This window comes from Lissotriton helveticus, chromosome 2_1 (genome assembly GCF_964261635.1).
Source record: "Lissotriton helveticus chromosome 2_1, aLisHel1.1, whole genome shotgun sequence".
In the NCBI taxonomy this organism is placed as follows: domain Eukaryota; kingdom Metazoa; phylum Chordata; class Amphibia; order Caudata; family Salamandridae; genus Lissotriton; species Lissotriton helveticus.
The window spans coordinates 1,510,619,406-1,510,639,563 of record NC_136059.1 but is presented as its reverse complement, the minus strand read 5'-3'; the positions used below and the strand labels follow the sequence as shown (position 1 = coordinate 1,510,639,563).

The window sequence follows — 20,158 nt, the reverse complement described above, 5'->3', positions numbered from 1 at the left end:
AGAGCGCCTCCGCTCTGTGGACAGGGCCACATTCGCATTTCCCAAAAAGCACATGGCGCGCTGGGCCCATTCCATGATATCAGACGTATTCATAGGCACGTCCTGTTCCTTAGCCTTGACCGCGGCCTCCAGAATTTTAGTAAGGAGTCCAGAGACGTCCAACAACTTGTCCTGGCACCCCCGCCATGCTCTATCCAGCCCCTTTTTAGGGTCTTTAGCGAACTTCCTCATGAACGCTGTCATGGTAGGATCAAGGTCTGGAGGGTCCGTCACTTTCCCTGTCACTGAAGGTCTGGGGCATTCCGATCTCAACGTGGCTCGCACCCCACTCTCAAAGCCTTGACGCATGTTATTGGTGACATAATGCGCAACTTCAGCACAGGGCACCCATTCCGTGGATCTAGGGTGAACTATACTATTAGGGTCAAACAGAAGGTTCTTAGGGACCTGACTATCATCCGCCTTGTATGCCGTGTGCTTAGTCTTCCTAGCCTTCTTTCTAGAAGCAATCGAATCCACCTCCGAGTCCGAAGTACCAGGTGGTGTCGAGGAGGAATCCCCCGATGTTTGATAAGCCATAGAGCCATAGTCCCTCATCACTGACCTGGCCATCTGCGCCAACTTGTGGTCCTGGGACTGAGCAGAGGTATCCTTGCGTGAGGATTTAAACTTTCTCTTGCCCGAGGTATGATGGGACTTAGTAAAAGGCTTTAACGCCTTAATCAGGGCTTTACTAACCGAGCTCTGGTCGTGGGTAGCCAGGGCTTCACCCAAGTTCTCCTCCAATTGTTCTTCCTCAGGCTCATACTGCTCGTATTCATTGAATTCGACCCACTGGTCGCCCTCCTCGGCGTAATACGCCATATCCAAGGGAAAGGAGGTGAGGAGGAGATTAGCAGGGGGGAGCAACCCAGGGGTGCCTCTACACACACTCCGCAACCCCAGTTGCCAACACACCACAGAGGCAGGTAATTACACGGTGGAAGGAGACCCCTAAGACATTCAAAACTCCCCTAGAGCAAAGCTCTTAATCCGGACACGCTCTGGTTAGTGTTAATATAAGGCCAAGGATTGATGCAGTCACTAACGTGCAGATCGCGAGGAGCCGGTAATGCAAAAACGGAACTCGGCTCCTCGCGCATGCGCGTTGTATTGGGGGCACACACTCGACTGCTCCCTGCGCGTGGCCGAGCCGCGTCTACCTCCTCCTGCTCCACCGCCCCCTAACGCGCACAGACGCACAGCGCACACCGCAGGGCGGCGGACCGGGTAGCGAAAACCCGACGAGGAATAGAGTCGCGCATAGCGCAATAACAAGCCGCGCAATAGCGCTATAACAAGCCGCGCAATCGCGCAATAAAACGCAATTATACAGTCACACGCCATAAACCCCCATCCACAAAAGCAAATAAGGGAAAGGCACTTAACTCGCTGCTGCAGCAGCAAAGAAAGAGGAAGGTTCCGGTTTTGCATGGACTGTTATGTATTGGACTGAACAGTGATTGGTGCAGACTGATGGAGGGGGTTGTCCTTCCGGGGTCATGCCAGTTTAAAGTTTTTATTGGCTGCTGTTTTTGTCAGTAAAGATAAGAGAAGCATAATCAGAGCCTCCGTGGACTGACATAGAATTGCGCGCAGTGGGCTTGAAGTGTGTCTTGCTTTTCAAGAGGCCGCCATCTGCCACTATGTCAAGGTCCAGAAAGGTAGTTTTGTGAGGATCAAAGCTGTATGTGAATTTTAGATTGTGATCACAGGTGTTGAGCCACAGGCAAAAGTTGGTGAGGGACTCCGTATTGCCTTCCCAGATCAGTAGAATATCATCTATATAGCGTTTATAGAATTTGATTTCTGGGAATTTGGGCTAGTTTTTTGTGAATATGAACTCTGTTTCAAAATGGTGAACGTATAGTCCTGCTATGCTGGGAGCGAAAACGCTCCCCATAGAGGTACCATGTTTTTGCAGGTATAGTTTGCCCTCGAACTCAAAGAAGTGGTCTTTGAGAGCAAATTTTGCAGATCGTAAAAGGTGCACAGCTTTCACTGCTCACATGGGATTATATCAATACAAAAAAATTATCTTTGTGTTGGCATCAGCAAAAGCTTTTTTTTTTCTCCGAAGACTGATGCATCAGTTGTTTGGAACAAGGGTAATGTTAAGTGCTTCCAAGATGACATATTGATCTATACCAAGGATAGGCAGGAGCATGATAATACTTGTTGAACCTATAAGAACAGAGGTGCTTACCTGTAGAATACTCAAAGTGTGAACTTGCAGTCCAGTCTGTGACATTTTGGACCATGTTTTGAATGTTGTTGGTATTTCTCCTAAAGCTACTTTAGAAGAGGCTATCCAGAATGCTGCTGCTCGTCAAACAAGGACTGAGTAAGTTCATTTTTTCGGCTTGTCGAATTTTATGCACACATTTGTGGAAGGCTTTGCATAAGACAACTTATTAAAAAGAAAACAAAACGTGTATGGTCTTCAGAATGTCAAAAAGAGTTTAAGGAAATTAAGGAGGCTATTGTTAAAGCTCTGGGCTTAAAAAGTTTTGATTCCAACCTAGCATAATTAAAACTGACACCAGTAGTAAAGGGTTAGGAAGCGTGGTGTTGCAAAAGATGGGAGAGGCAAGAAGTTAAAATCTTGCATGTGGCTCACAGGCTTGATCGCCTGTGGAGGGAAAGTTTTATGTTAAAAAAGAAACGTGTGTGTGTGTGTGTGTGTGTGTGTGTATGGGCGTTGAAACATTTCAAATCTTTTTTGGGGATAAACATGCGTGGTAAGTAGCAACTATAAGCCTTCGGTAAGACTGTTAACTGCTAAAGGCACGTTTCATGCTCCCGCATGGATTGCTGGAATGTCCATGAGTCTGCAGGATTAAGTGTAATGGAATGGCAGACTTTTCATCATCTGGTAAAGGTTTTAGGAGGAATATCAGATTGCATGAATTCATGACCAAGGTGCACCTGTGTTGGATGAGACGAAATGGAACGACCAGTATAAAAATAGTTAAAATTTACAGGAACTAATGAGTGTGGTGGTGTGAGAATGGCCCAAAAGCATCTGACTTTACTCCCAAGTTGAAACACTTTTAAGAAGTTCCAAATGAGTAGTCTGTGGTGAGAGATACTAAAAGAGGGTGGACAGGGTTGTTTCGCCCATTACCTTGAGAGGTACTGTTAACTTGTGTCATTAAGGCCATGGTGGTATTGTGAAGACTAAACTAAGGATGTAGAAGTGGTATTGGTGGCTGGGTTTGTAGAAATAATGTTAAGGAAATGTATAGTTTGTGTAAATTCTGACAAATCTTTGAGGATATTGAGACCCAGTATGTAACTTATTGTTCTAAGGAAGCTCTGGGAAATGGTTGATATTTACAGTAAGGGACCCATTGGTTTTCAGTCTAAATATATAATTGCTTTGATTAATGTGGTTGCAAGATGGCCAGTAGACAAAATCGTGGAAAGGCTGGATATGGATGCAGTGTTCCATTTAATTGAGAGAATTTTCATGGATGTAGGATTACCTGTTCGGATCATCGGTGATAACTGAGTTCAGTTTACTGCTGGTTAGGCTGAAAATTATTTTAGAAATTTGGAATCAAACACTGTACCACTTCACTCTATAATGCCAGTGTCAATGGCATGATTGAATGATTTTAAAAAAGTGATGAAGAGTGCTGTACAATTGGCAATTTAGAACATTGAGGATTGGGAGGTAAAATTTAAAAAATGGTATGGATGTACAGGTCTAATATCCATGGTGCTTTGGATGCAACTCTTTTTGAGGTCATGAGGAAAGGGGGTAAGAGCTAAAAGTAATCCTGAATGTTAGTGGAATCCACCAATACTGATATTTCTTTTGAGAAGGAAAATTACAGATACATATTTGAGATACAAAAACACACATGATTCTAAGAATAGGTCTGAGGAGATTGCAATTAAGGAAGGCGTATGGGTAAAAGTAAGGAAAAAAAGTAACTTGTAAGGAAAGGCGTGAGTGTGTTTTCGGAACCTTTGAAAGTTTCTAATGTTTCGCGCAATGCTGTCAATTGAGTGATGTGAAGGTGTGGAGTCTTGAGGATAGCTGTCTTGAAAGGTGACTGTGATGTATATAAGGAGAGTTCTGTTCGGGCTATGGACATGTATGGGGATTGTTGTGATGGTGTGGTGTCTTTGGAAGAGGTTTCTACTAGTAACAAAAGTTATGTTGACCTTAAAGATGAGGGTGTTACCACTTATGGTAAAAGTCCTGAGGGGGTCAACATCGATGAAACTAACGATCAACCAAGTGAAATCAGTGAGGAAAATGACAACTTGGATCTTACTGGGGTTGCACTGGGAAAGTCTGCTGACACAGGAAACATTTCTCCTGTGCCTTGTATATAGTGTTAACGTATTGTGAATTTAGTTTTCCTTTTATTATTGAGAGGGGATGATTTGTTATATCATACGTACATAATGCATAATGTTAGCAGGCACAGTAGTATTTGTTTGTGTTTGACTGCCTCTGGGGGTTTGCGCTCAGTGTTCTGTAACTGTTAGTGACGGGCAGAGCCTTGAAAAAGAATCTCAGTGACAGTTGCCTGGAGGAAGGGAGGAAGCAAGTTGTGCTTGCCGTTGCTCTCATTGCTGGTGTTCCAGTTTATGATTAGAGCTTCTTTCAAGTTACACCCATGTGGATTATTTTACACCATAGTTACCCACTTGTTGTTAACACATGACATTTTAGGGATGTCCTTTGTGGTGTAACAGTGCTGATTGCAGTTCTAGCAATAGCAATTTTAAAAGATCAAATGCTGCTTTTCGTTTAAGAGATTTTTAAAAGGACAGCACCCCACATCTACATTTCAAAGTGCTGCCTTTCTGTAGCGGACTATAACCCTGGCATTGTTACACAAATCTTTCTTACTAAGTGAAATAGTTTGTGACACTCTGCTGCTGACAACCTGTGTAGTCCTATAACTACTGTTATGATACAGTGTTTGCTTTTATTTTTAGGTCGAGCCTAGCAGCGCACATGCGTTGCTCTGCGAGGCTTCTGGTGTTGAGTCCATGTGGGTCTGACTCCTCCCACACATAGGATTGTCTCTTGTGTGTGTTTATCAATAATGAAAGCACAAAAATGGCTAAAGGCGGGCACATGTCCCACCTCCTTTTTTTTTTTTTTATTTTTTTTTTTAATGTGCACTCTCACAGGGTTTTGCTCTCGGGAGCGAGCAGCGGCGTGCAGGCTGGCAGCTGCATTCCTCGTGGTTCAGGTTACACACGCTGTACTTTAGTTGGAATTAATACCATGTCACCACAGTGCCGCCTATAAATTATCTATTGTGGAAACATTTTATAGTGTCGCGCGGGAAGCAGAGCATGTGCTCTAAATAGGCCACAAACGGAGAGCGGTGCCAGGCTATGGTTTTCGACAAAAGGTAACATTTACCTTCCATCGGGCGCCCAGTTTCATGGTTTTTTTTATGGGTAAGTTCGGACTCCGCGTTGCCTCGCACGGCGCTAGTTTCCATGTCTTTTTTTTATTTTAAATATCTGTTTTCTAATCCCTCCCCTCCAGTTGTTGTGTAAAATTTCTTCCCACCCCCCTTCCTGTTGTCGATGCCGTCTTTACTCTCGCCCCCCTCTCGTAGTCTCCTGCCCCACTCCTGTTGTCCGAGCCATCTTTACTCTCTCCCCCACCCACCTCCTGTTTACTGCAGAAAGTACAAGAAAAGGGTCCAGGCACCTTGCGCTTACCTTATTCCCTTATAAGTTACCCTTTTTACCTCCAGATCTGGTGCATTGGTAGACTTGATCACCACTAAGCTCAAGGGTAATTTTATTTTGCTTGGGGTTTCATTTTAAGGCACATGCTTACCATTGTGATTTGAGCAAATAACCATACTCTGGATCTCACCCACCTACAGGGGTGCTTAGGAGTGCAGCACGCTTGGCTCTGAAGCAGCAGCTTCTAACACTTCTCACTCACCAAGCACTCTTGCTGCCTCTGCTAAAATTGTGTGTGCCAGATTAAGCAGCAGATATGACAAAACACTTAAACGGTCCCAAAGACGAGACCTATTCGCTATGCCAATGCTTGTTGGCATGTGCTGTGGCTTGGCATGATGAATCTAAGGGCCCATTCAGTAATTCTTCCTCATTGGTACCAGACGTGTCTATTTACAACTGTCTTTGATGCTGAAATTGAATTCCACATGCATAGATTTAGTTTTTTTGTGATTTGTATTTGTGTGTATATTTTAAATTGTTATATGATAGGCTGTATTTTTATGTAATCATTCTGTGAAAGCTGCACATACTGTTCAGTGAACCTGACTTGAGATGCTTTTCTCTTTGTGTTCCCTCCAGGGGAGTAAAGGATGTTCTGAAAAAGAGGCTAAAGAACTATTACAAGAAGCAGAAGCTGAATTATCATCATCTTCTCCAAGGCAGTGGGGACACCTACTATGATTACATCTGTGTCATTGACTTTGAAGCAACGTGTGAAGAGGGCAACCCACCTGACTACATACATGAAATAATTGAATTTCCCATTGCCTTGGTGAACACTCGCACCCTTGAAATAGTATGTGAACCAATTTATCAATATTCGTACTTTGGGTCCAGAAATGTGTTGAATTCTGTTTTTGCATTACAAAGGAAGTCAAGTTCTCCTTTATGTATTAAGTGTCAATGAGTTTTCAATCCATGGGTATGTAGAGCTTTGGGCTCACCGTGGCCCTTGATGCTTTATTTTTCTTTGTTGTTAAAACTACAGCAGTAAAACCACTACAATCTACCTATCCCAGCATGTACTGTCAAATAAAAACCAATACCAGTGTTGAAATCCCCATTGAGTATTGGCAAGCAAGTATTCTACTTTCTTCAATAATGTAATCGATCATTATGCCCAGAACCGCAGATAAGTGCCGTACAGAGGTGTTTACTTTTTCTAATGTGGCACATGCTCCCAAAAGAACAAATAGGGAGTAACGGATATGTAAGAGTTTGCCTTACATCCACTTGCGCTATCTTGGAGATTTCTCAAAGAGTCAATAAATAGGCACCACACTATTGTTGCTGCCTGCTAGAAAGAATTTCGTTGGTTTTGAAAAATACTTCTTACGACAACAAAAATCATAGATGATGCAAAAACGACAATGTACAAAGTACATGATGGTACTTGTATTATCAGATCAGCCCATTTTGGCGCACGATATCGCTGAACAAAGGGGGAAAGGAAGTACCATCATGCACTTTTCTGATGGGCTCTGAGGAAGAAAGACATTTCGAAACGCGTAAGGAGATGCTTTTATTTATTCGAAGGAACCACCGCCCATTCCAAAGATAATGCGTTGGGGAAGGCACACTGCCACTCGAGTGCGGCTCGCCTGATGGACATTCCCCATGAGCTTGAGATATATATATATATATATATATATATATATATATATATATATATATATATATATTGCCACACAGAGTTGCCTCAAGAGATGGAGCCCACACGGGTGAAATCTTGTGCATCTTTTTATTGGAGACTGCAACAGGGTATATGCACCGCCAGCAGCACACAGTTCATAAAAGTCAAAACGCCGACGCGTTTCGGGCTCCCGCCCTTCGTCACAGGCTGACTTTCAAATGAGCACACGCAGTCTGCAAGGACTCTATTAAGTTCAAGTACCCGCCCTGATGGGCGTTGCCGCGCCTGCAGCTTCCTGGTACTGGTAGTTTTACCTGGTATTCCTCAAGTGAGTGAGTCCTTCAGTTCAATAACGTGAGTTCATGCAGTGAATTAAATTAAATCCCCAGTGGGTGGCTGTCCTTTTGGTGCAGCAAACGATGTTGATTCGGCCAGTCCCCAAAGCACCACCTCGTCCCATTAGTACATACCTGGTGGCATGAACCGGGTCCACAACAGCGGCTGGGCGTCCATCGCGGCTGGGCTCGCCGCTAAACATTGCCACACAGAGTTGCCTCAAGAGATGGAGCCCACACGGGTGAAATCTTGTGCATCTTTTTATTGGAGACTGCAACAGGGTATATGCACCGCCAGCAGCACACAGTTCATAAAAGTCAAAACGCCGACGCGTTTCGGGCTCCCGCCCTTCGTCACAGGCTGACTTTCAAATGAGCACACGCAGTCTGCAAGGACTCTATTAAGTTCAAGTACCCGCCCTGATGGGCGTTGCCGCGCCTGCAGCTTCCTGGTACTGGTAGTTTTACCTGGTATTCCTCAAGTGAGTGAGTCCTTCAGTTCAATAACGTGAGTTCATGCAGTGAATTAAATTAAATCCCCAGTGGGTGGCTGTCCTTTTGGTGCAGCAAACGATGTTGATTTGGCCAGTCCCCATAGCAAACGATGTTGATTCGGCCAGTCCCCACCCGTGTGGGCTCCATCTCTTGAGGCAACTCTGTGTGGCAATATATATATATATATATATATATATATATATATATATATATATATATATATATATATATATATATATATATATATATATTAATGAAAGCATTGTGTGGCAGCACACTGTAATTTACAGATAGCACATTTTCCATTCAAATGGCCACTAAATATGCACAGGCATACAGTTTCACTGATAAAACTATATTGCACACCAATTATAATGTGCGGAAATTGGGTTTCTGTTAATATTTATCATTTGTGAATCACCAAGTAAGTGTCTTGATCCTATTAAAATATTTGCTTGCATCACTCTTCATAATTAAAAAAAAGTACTTAATTTTTGCTTTCGTAACTCCTGAATGTGTACAGTTCTATACACGGATATTTACATTTTGTGGTGTTACAAAAAATGTGTCCTGCAGCCTTTCCTTTCACATTCTTTGTACCCCACCAAATTTGACAAGATAAATATAGAATTTAAAGGCATCTTTATTGCTTTGACGGTCGGGACCCAACACAAAATCACCTTGCGACCAAAGTTTAGGATGGTTGATTCAGTTTTGTAGTTAGTGAGTTCCTACTGTTTTTCCTGCCTGATGGAAGTTTTGTATGATGTTTTTTTTTATGATTGCAGAGTTTTGGGGGCAGTTACTGGCTTTTGTTAATTTGGGATTTGAGGTGTGTTGCTTTGGCCAATGTTTTTTTTAGTATACTCCTAGATTACTGTTGTCTGTGTCACTTTCTATTGTAACTCGTATTATTCCATTCAGTTTTCCTAAGTTAAAGTCTGCTAGATTCTAGAGATTGTGACTTTTTCTCTCTTTGTCCAACATCCATTGTAGAGCAATATTTCTAATTCCTGTGCATGCTCCTGTTTGTGCATGACTTGAGATTCCAAAGATGTTAATTGTGCTCCTCTTGAGGTTTTTCCTTGCACGTTTTTCACTAGCTAAAATGTGGTGCAATTTGTTTGGGCAATGTTATCCACATTCCAAGGTGAGCAGATTCAGAATTCTGAATCTACTTACCTTGGAATGTGGGATAACATCCACAATTGGCCCGTTATTCATTGTAAATTGTTGGTGCTCGACGGAATATGGGATATATATATATATCACAACGATTTCCGCCAAAATTGCAGCTCTCAACACAGCGGGTGCCGCAGCTCACGAAGGCAGCCTCATGACTATAAATCGAACCTACAGTTCCAAAGATGCTGCCCACTCAGGCTATTTTGATGATTAGTTGTTTATTTCATGCAACTTAAAGCAAGTATACTGACAAAGTCGTTTCCGACTCCTGTCCTTCGTCCTTGTCAGTGATTCAAATGCAAAATACTTCCTTTTAACACAAAACAAATTCATTGGATGGCTGCTGAATTATAAAAATAGAAAAGGGAGCATGTTGTGGAGATGGCCAAAGTAGATGTAAAGTGTCGGCCATCTTTGAATATTCGTGCATGTATTGCATAGATACCTATTTATGATCAGAACTGTTTTAAATTCACAGCTCACCAATGAAGGTGAAAAACATAAAATAAATTCAATACTGATATTTGAACAATCCGTATTCCAGATTAATATCAAATTCAATAAATCATAACATTCCCAAATTGATTCTCTGTACATGATTGCACAATTCATTATTCCTTCATCAGTATATAATGGAAACAGTTATTGCTGCATAATGCATGTCATCTACAATGGAATAGTTGTGATTCTCAACTCGATATATTTATATAAAAAAAAAAAGAAATCTGGGGTACAATCTCGCCCTGTATGGGCCATATCCATTGATCATCTCCTAAGGTATCGGTCTGTAGTGAAGAGACTTATCCTACTTGAATCTCTATTCTTTCAGCCTATGTACGACCACCGTTCTTCCTCACTGTTCAGGCCCCAAGGAGTGCGGGTTCTAAGGTCAACTATACACCTTGCTACCAGCCGCCTTAAAATTCTCACCCTATCTCCCCCCCCCCCCCCCCCCCTCCCTCTCTTTGGTGTGGATTTGGTCCAGGCAGAAGTAACGTAGTTTATCACTTCTGGCATTGTGAGTTGTGGCAAAATGTCTTGCCACAGGATGTGTTTTGTCACAATTGGTGATTGCCCTAGTGTGCTCCAATATTAATTTCTTGGCTGGGTGTATTGTACTTCCAATATATTGGATACTACACGGACACACCAGACAATACACCACAAACTGGAGCAACTTGTTAATGGACCGTCTTTCTTTCTTCCCTGGGACATGATAATCCTTAACCTTTATGCCGTTTTTGTATGCTTTACAGGCGGTGCAGGGAAAGAAACCTATGATGGTGGTTCTATTCTGGGGTTTATCTAAAAAGTGACTCTGAACTAAGATGTCCTTCAGTGATGCGCTTTTCCTATAGATGATGTCTGGTCTATTGGGAAGCAACTGTCCTATTGTGCCATCTGTCTGGAGAATGTTCCAATTTCGAAGGACCATGTATCTGATCCTCTGAGATTCTGCAGAGAAGCGGAGTATCAGCCTAACTGGGTGATTCCTCCTCTACGGCTGCATTATTTTTAAGCTTGCCTGCAAGCAGCTCCTGTCTCTCCTTCAATTTAACCTTCTCAGCTGCTCCCTGTAGTATTTTCCTCTGGTAGCCCCTTCTGGTGAACCTATTTAAGGACTCTCTCTCTCTGCCTCTTGGTAGTCTTCAGGGTGGGAACAATTATGTTTCAGTCTAAGCAATTCCCCATAGGGTATGCTGTTAATTGGACTACGTGGATATTGACTCTGTGAATGTAATACTGTGTTCCCTGCCGTTGGTTTTCTGTAGAGTTTAGTGCATAACTTATTGTCTGCTACGAACACCAGGAGTTCTGAAAATGGAACTTCTGTTTTACTGATGTTACTCGTGAATCTTACATTTAACTCATTTACATTCAAGATTCTGACATATTCCTCAGCTTCTATGCGTGTTCCCCTCCAGACAATAAACCAGTCGTCTATGTATCTAGACCACAGGGCTATTTTCTCCACCCAAAATTCTTTGTCATCTACCCATGACACGTGCTTCTCCCACCAGCCTACAAAAGATTTGCATAGCTGGGGGCGAAGCATGTGCCCATGGTGATCCCCTGCATCTGTAGGTACAGTTGTCCTTAGAAAAGGAAAATGTTATTATGCAAGCAGAATGAAACAATTTGTGACAACATCCTACTATGTTCTTGGAATTTGAGTGGTCTGGTTTTTAAGAATGATTCTAATGCCAACAGGCCCCTGGAATGCACAATACAGGTATAGAGACTCTCAATATCTAGAGTAATCAACAAGTCCTCACCCCAGCAGACGTTTTGAATTAAACATATAAAATCAGTGGTTTCTTGGAATAAAGAACTAATGTCCTTTACCATAGGGTACAGGAAAGAATCCACATATATTGATGCTTTCTCTAGGAAGCTTTCTTTGGAGGACATGATTGGGCAACCAGGTGGTTTTTCCATGTCCTTGTGTATTTTGGGCTGATGGTAAAATGTTGGAAGAACAGGATGGTCCACCTTAATGTACGGACATGCATTTTCCTCCAAAATGCCCTCCAATCCTGCAGCAGATCATAGAAGGCCAAAACGCTTCTGTTGTAGTCCTCCCTGCTGATTTTAGTGTAGCTCTGGGTATAACCCAAGAGGCGTAGTGCTTCTTCTTTGTACAAATCTTTCGATATAACTACAACATTTCCACCCTTATCAGATTGCTTAATCACCAGCGACGGATCATCTTTGAGTGACTTAATGGCATTCCATTGTGCCTTTCTGAGGTTATATTTCCTCCTTCTTGAGTTGCATGAAATAAACAACTTTTCAGAATATCCTGAGTGCGCAGCATCTTTGGAACTGTTTCTGATATATATCTTTTTTTTTTCTTCACAAAAAAACCAAAGGTTACAGTGACGTTATATTTAGGTTCAGATTTTACACACTAAAAACCATAGAAATTCAGCAGTTCTAGTTAGTTATCTCAAGTAACTATAATTAAGGCCGTAAGGTAACTATAACACATACCCCTGCCATGCACAGTTTTCATATCCATAATTTCACTGCAGATATTGCTGTAATATTAATAGGATGTCATAGAATATATCATGACTGATGTAATATGTATGGTGATTAGCAGTGCATTGTGAGGGCATGAGTTATAGTTACTTGAGAGGACAATAACTGCTGAATGTCTATGGTTTTGTGTGTACAGTCTGAATCTAACTATAACATTCCTGTAACTTTTGATTTTTTTTTTTTAGCTGTGTATAACTGTGGGTGGGTATGTTAGTGGATGTGTAACTGGCTGCGAGAGGGACTGTGCGGGAGTGGGAGTAATTGTCTCTGCCTGTGTAGGTGTGTGAGGGGTTTTCTGGATCTGTGAGTAGGTGTGCGAGTGGTTGTGTGGCTGCTGTGTGGGTGTGTAAGTAGGTGTGTGAGGGGTTGTGTGACTTTGTGAGGGTTTCTGTGAGTGGGTGTGTCACTGGCAGTGTGGGTCTGTAAGTGTTTGTATAGGTCGTTGTATACGTGTGTGAGGGGTTGTGTGGGCGTGTAACTGGGTGCGCAAGTGTCGTGGGTGCATGAGCGGGTGTGTTGGTGCTTGTTTGGGTCTGTGAGTGGGTATGTGAATAGTTCACTGGGTCTGTAAGTGGCTATGTGGGTCTGTGAGTAGGTGTGTGACTGGCTGTGTAAAGTGTATGTGGGGGTGTGAGTGCCTGTGTGGGTCTCGGAATTGATGTGCGAGTGTTTCTCTGGGTCTGTAAGTGGGTGTGTGAGTGGCTGTGTGGGTGTGAATGGATGTGCAAGCAGTTTTCTGGGTCTTTGTATGGGTATGGGACAAGCCATATGGGTGTCTGAGTACAAGTGAGTATGTGGGTGTCTGTGTCTACATGGGGTGTTAGTGCCTCTCTGGGTGTGTGAGTGGGTGTCCAAGTGGTTTTCTGGATCTGTGTGGATGTGTGAGTGGCTGTATGGTTGTTGGAGTGGTTCCCTGGATCTCTAAGTGACCGTATGGGGGTGTGAGTGGCTGTATGGATGTATGACTGGGTATGTGTGGTTATGTGGGTGGGGGTGTGTGTGTGAGTGTGTGTGGGTGTAGGTGTAGGTGTTTAGTTTAATTGGAGTATGGATCTGTGGATCCACACGGGAGGGGGGACTGCACTAAGATCCTCGAGTGCCAAAAAGAAAATGTTTTATAAAACTTCTTCCCCATGAGGGGTCCCTTGTAGACCCCTCAATCAGTCTCATTGGGTCAGGATAACTCTATCCTAACCCCTTGTATTCTATTTATACTTTATTCACCCCACCAGTGTTTATGGGTTTTGGCAATGCTGCTAGTCTATGTAGCTGACTTGTAGTATCAGTTAGTAATAATTAGGTTTAGAATTTGGGACAAAGACTGCAATTTAATGTTTTTTTCTCTTGTTTTTTGGATTTTACAGAGCATTTCTGTATTCCTTACCTACTTGTTTATGCCCTGTGTTTGGTTGGTTAGGCAAATCTTGTACCATTTTTATTATCTTTATTAGCTCCTGTTAAATGATTCTTTGGTGTTCTTTAGTGTTGTAGCTTGTTTTAAAGAGTGTGCTCATTGGTCTCCCTTTCCCATATTGAGCTTTTGCCTCATGTTTGTCATTGCTTCTTGATTTTGTATTGTTAGATTTGATGGTATTGACTGGTGTTTGTAAGGGTCTGAACCATTAGTTGACGAGGGTTAATTCTTAGTATCTTGTTATGTTATGGTAAAGTCATGTGTCATGTGTAGTGTGCATATATCCCTGCTAGGAGGAAGATCTACCTCCCTAGCATGCTAGACTGGAACAGGGGGTATGTCTGCTAGAAAATGGAGGAGGGCCTACAGGTCCTGGAATTGTTGAGAAATTAAACTCTGCTTTTGAGGTAGCTTGGATGGACATTATGGAGTGCTATTAAAGTGTGCAAAGGAGTTTTAAAACTGCACAATTGTGTACTAGAAGCCAGTGAAGGCTCCATAGCTGGAGGGAGATTGAGACACAAGCTGGAAGATCAAGTCTGAATCTAGCAGCCGCTTTCTGTGCAATTTGAAATCTATTGGTCAGATGCTCCGGAATACTGACTTAAAGAGCATTCACGTTATCCAGTCTACTGGTAATAAGAGCATGAGTGATGGTTTTGTTGATGAGAATGGGCAGACTGGCACAAGTTTTGTGCGAATTTCATTCAGCTGAAGCAGAATGCCACTACAGTTGAGATATGCTTGGCCATGAAAGTTGGTTGCCTATCATGATACCAAGGTTTCTTGCTGAAGAGGCTTACATCGGGATTGGACCCAGTTCCATGGGCTTCCAGTCTCTGGACAAAGGAGCAGTGTTCTTCCCAAACAGGACCATCTCTGTCTTACTTTAGTTAAGGTTTAGAACATTCTCTTGCATCCACACTGTAATATTGTACATGCAAGCATTGAAGTTCAATTGTGTGGGGTGGAGAGCCTAAAAAATGTAGACCATTAGCTGGTTATCTTCTGCATACAAGTTGACTGCAAAGCCTCTGGATATAATGATGATGGTGGTGAGGTGGGAATACATAGACATTGAACAAGGTAGGTCTCAGTGAGGAGCACTGTGAACTCTGCAAGTAAATTTATTAGAAGGGCCACTGCAAATGGATTGAGTGCAGTCAGACAGGAACGAGTTAAACCAGATGAGGGTGGTGAGACAGAAGCTGCAGTAGTGCAGACACTTGAGCATCACAGCAGGGAATATCTTGTCAATCTCTGCTGACTAATCTAATAGGATCAGGGCAGTAGAAGCACCTTTGTCCAGGGTGTACTCCATATGCGGCAGTGGCCACATTGAGGGTGTTTTCTGTGCGCTTAACTTGACAGTGAGCATGGTGGTGTAACACTGACTAGGCTGTCCAGCTAAAGCAAGTTGATGCTGTTCCTGAGATGGAGAAGGATGGATAGTTGAGTAAGTGTAGATTATTTAATGCTGGGGCTGAGTCCAATTTAGATTAGATGTTGAGGATTTTGGACTTTAAGTAATTGGCTAACGAAGTGCAAAAAATCGGCAGAAAGCAAAATCGTTTGAGCACAGGCAAACAGATTCATATATACCAGGTCTTGGGTGCAGTTCTGCGTGCGGGGGGCTTCATTTCCAAATGAGTGGCAACTTTAAGGGTGCTGGTTAGGCAGTACTTTAGGTTGGAGGCTCCTAAAGTGGACACAGGGTAAAGTTAGTAGTGGAAATATGCAAAGGGCACTTTCTCTGTTGTCCTTCATCGCCAATCTCCATTGTCTGAAATTCTTTATCAAGGATGTGGGAGTTTGGGGGGGGTGGTAGTGAAATTAGGAATAGCAAATATTGAATGCTAGAAGGTGGTGGTGAGTGAAGATCAGGGGAAAATTTGACTCCAAGCTGATAAGGTTGGCACTAGCAAAGATTGAGGTGGAAATGGTGCCCAGCAAGGGTGTAGGTGCAGCCAGTCATGAACTGGGTGTGGACAACATTATTAAAGTCCTCTGGCAAACGGTAGGCGAAGGTGGAGATTCAGATCTCCAAGTACCATGAAGTAGCTATGTTTCATGGCATTGGTATTTTTAAGTCTTGATTGATATTAATCTGTATGTGTTTTATGTACATTTGATTGCTATGCAGTATGAAACTATATATGTAAATGTGCCTTGCTAAAAGCTATGCTGGATTCATTCATGAATTGGAATTCTGTGCAAATTGTTTTATTGTATCATGTTTTTATTTATTCTTTTATGGCAACGTGCCTGAATAAAGATTTATTGATGATGATGATGATGATATATATATTTATTCTTTCTTTCTTTCTTTGCCTTTTGCAGGAAGATACCTTTCAACAGTATGTCAAACCAGAGATAAAACGAGAACTTTCCGATTTCTGCATTAATCTAACTGGAATTACCCAGGTAATCTCAAACGGGTATTAATTTCCCCAGCCAAATATGGGAAAGAAAAGTGGTGTTGATTCTATTATTTAGTTTTCATTTTGCAATTTCTTTCGTTCTTGATTGAGATACCATGTTATTTTTAGACTTTTTCAACTGTTCTTGTTGAAGTGTCCTGTATATTGGTAAAACGTTTACAGATGGGTGGTTTTTGTAAGGTGTTGCTATGTATGTTTTTTAGTTAAATTAAGTTTTGTGGCTTCTCAAACTTTTCTCATGGGTATGAGTTTTATTGTCTTGGAGCATCTACAACTGAATTTCCTCCTGCGATCGCACATCATAAAAGTCATTTTTATAGCAGTGAAATCAATAAATGTTTTTCAATGTAAAAATCAAGACGTATTTTTATTTAGCCTTATACACATTCTCTCTCTCTCTCTCCCCCGCACCATCAATCATTTTAACATTCTTCTTTAATGTGTGTAAATACTTCACCATTTAAAAGGATCTCTATACTTGTGTGTACACGCACATCCAAATCCCCTCCAAGACAACACACATCCATGTGCAATGCCGGCAGTGAAACAGCCACATAATGCTCTGTGAAGTGTCTGCTTATTGGTACAGGATCTCTACTTTGTTCGCTGACACTTTGATCACAGAGTGAATTTGGAGAAGAAGGTATAGGTAAAAGCATGATAGGTTGTCCTCTCCGGTGAGAAAAAGCAATCACAAAAATCCCTGCATACCTTATTTTAGGAGTTAATGTATGGAATGATGATGGTGCTATGCAAGTGGGCTAGTTCCTGTTATGTGTCAACATAAAAAGAGCATAACTGTCACTCAAACAAGGTGAGATGCTTTGTCATAGGATTTCTCTTCATATTGTCCAAGATGGGCCTTGTTAAGGACTAGATGAGCTGTTCTAATAGTAGTTCTGTTTTTTTTTTTTTTTTCAAGGGCCATTTATAATAAAATTGTCTAGTCGTGGAGTAGATTTGTTTTATTGGTACCCCCTATTTTCACAAATTAAAACCTAGAAGGGCTAACATGACCCTATGTTTTGACAAGTAATGGACAAAACTCTACATATATTTATTGGCAATTGAGGTCACCAGACATTCTTCAGGACTATGGCCCTAATTGTTGTCTTTCTCCTAGAGGACTGGCTCAGGACATCAGATGCGAGCATTGTGCCTTTGGGAATAGACGAGAGTGTGCATTGTCTGTGTGTTTTTGTATTTTGCAGTTGTCGATAAAGATTGATGTTGGGTGTGACTTTGTGAAAGTAGGCAATTGAGTTGCTTTTGCTAATAAATAAATAAAATAAATGCATTTGGCACAGAACCACATATCTGCATGACATTTGGTAGACGCTATTCTGTTATGGTCAATTTCTGTGTCATAAGATTGGTCATATGTGGGAAAAGTGATTAGGATGATCCAAATTGGCATTCGCAGTTTAAGTCTCAAAAGAATATTTGCCCTTCACTACAACAAAAGCAGCAGATAGGCATTATACCAAACTTGGCGTAAAGTGCAAAATCTTTTTATATTGGTCCCTTATTTGGTTATTATAATTCTGTTAAATGGATTTTCACATTTCTACATTACAGTCAAGGGTTGGATGACCTTTGAAGTGGCTCTTTCCCAGATAGACTTCCAGTAAGTGGACAAATTCCCCGAAGTACTTCTGGGAAGTTAGCCATGTCCAGTAAGAATACAATGGGGTTCGAAGACAGTGGGCTGGTGATTAAGATCTGCACAAGTCTGCAGATATGCACATTGTCTTGGAATGGGTTGTGACCATTCAGAGATGGCAGCTGTGGTTTGCGAACTGCAGCAAAAATGTTAAAACCTAAAGGAAGGAGATAGTTGGTTATTATTTATATATTACGGTTATATTTCTGTTAGTCATGGTCGTGTTTTTCCTGGCTTTATAGAGGAACTTATTCTCTTTCTCTCCTCCCACTTGCTCGTGCTTTCACTCTCCCTCAGCTTCTCAATCTCACGAAGATGTATACTTTCACTTCAATCTGTCTCACTCTTAGTCTGTCCCGCACTTTCCCATAGTCAATCTCACTTTCAGGTTATCTTATTCATCAACCCAGCAGTCTAAGATTACATAAAAGGCCTACTTCTGCTCAGGCTCATCCAAGAATGTACCCGATGAAAATATCTACAACATTCAAACCAAAAAAAAAACACATGTAGTCAAAATACCCACATGTGCGACAAACTACAAGTTATTTCACTCAGAAAAAACACCCAGGCCAAAGTAAACACGAGATCGGGAGTTATTGTGATGTAGTTACAAATACCAAGCTCTTGACTTTACAACATACATTGTTACAAAAGTAGCGACATTGTGGTTCTGTAATTCTCAAACCTGACTGCATTTTAGTTTTGCCCTCACGTAGGCCAGTGAAGTAGGCCCAAAACAAGTGGCCTTGCCTTCTGAGTTCGTGCATATATTAATTTGGGTTTCTCTGACTCTGAATGAACTGCAGAGAGAGTAACCCTTTTCACCTGAAACTGACCTTTTGCAAAACCAGTTTCACTAGCTGATCGTTGTCTGAGTTTTGCAATCACTGTTCAGGACCTCGTTAACCTTTAATTTCCTTGCGCATATCTTATCTTAAACAATATCTAAATGGTTTCTTTCCTTAAAACTTTCTTTTCTGAAACATGGCTTTTTGCCATGTGTCGTGACTGCCATCTGGTGTTACTTTTCATGTAGGCCTCAGAAGTTAGTCTGTGAACAAAGCAGTCTGACCTATTGTGAATCATATATATATATATATATACATTAACCAAGGATTCCTTTGTGCATTGGAGTTAATTTCAGAAGCTGGCCTTTCACCTAGGAATTGACCCTGCCAAGCCAATTTCCCTGCAAGATCGTTATCTACTTTTCCAATCATCATCCAAGACATTTGTTAACTTTTAAGTTTCTTTACGTATCTGTTATCTTGCACATTATCTGAAACTACTTTTCTTGACTGTTACTTCATTTCATGGGTTACGCTTTCAATTAAGGGTTTGTGCGGGCCTTCCAGATTATTATTTAGATATGCCTAAATATTAACTTGTGGGTTGGGACACTGTAAAATGAGCTTTACTGTATGATGCTGTGTGATGTCATGTATTTTCTATTTGTTGAATTTTGGTGCAGGGGCGTGCATTTTAAATGTACCTTTTTGTGTATAAATAGGGATGTCTCACCTTAGTAAAATTGAGCAGTTTCTTGAGTTGTACACCGTGTTGTATTACTGGGATTTCTGCTACTGGCTGCAGCTAATAAATTTGATCTCTGACGCCACCTACAAGTTTCCATGTCTCTGTATACCAAGGCAAGGGAACCTAGAGGACTTCAAGCGTGTCCCTGACGCCGCTGGGTACTTGAAAACCCGGTTCTTCAACATAACTTTGTCTGAAGCGTCCTTCCTTTCGGGTGCCCCACACATGTTCTTTCTGAATTGACCTATATGGGCAGACTATTCTGATTGGCAGAGCTATGAGGATCTGGTTGCTGGTTCAAGCAGGTTTTTGGTAGTGGGAGTGGGACGTAGGGGACGAGGAAGATAATGGAAGGAGGGGATATATGGATATATGGGAGTAAATGCTTTGGTGAGAAATAATGCTGTGGGCGCAATTGATCCTTATTTTTCAGTGCTCTTTTGTATGCTGTTGGTTTAAGGTATGGGAGTTGCATACTAAATAGTCCCATGTGACTCCACCAAGAGTAAAATATTGTGAATGATCACCTGATAAATCTAGAATACACACAAATGATAATGTGTTGAAGTCGGCTTTCAGTGAATATTTATTAAGTTTGTACTTAACTAATTAATGTCATGCTTTATTTTG

At 41.7% G+C, this 20,158-nt stretch overlaps 1 protein-coding gene across 1 annotated transcript in view; it reads left to right on the top strand.

Annotated features, from left to right (window-relative positions):
- The window catches only part of ERI1 (exoribonuclease 1), a 202,465-nt gene that overhangs the window by 103,107 nt on the left and 79,200 nt on the right, over window positions 1-20,158 (top strand). Inside the window, exons 3-4 of the mRNA XM_078676421.1 lie at window positions 6,358-6,574; window positions 16,226-16,309. Of these exons, the coding sequence (XP_078532547.1) occupies window positions 6,358-6,574; window positions 16,226-16,309 (301 nt within the window). The remainder of the gene's footprint in view (window positions 1-6,357; window positions 6,575-16,225; window positions 16,310-20,158) is intronic.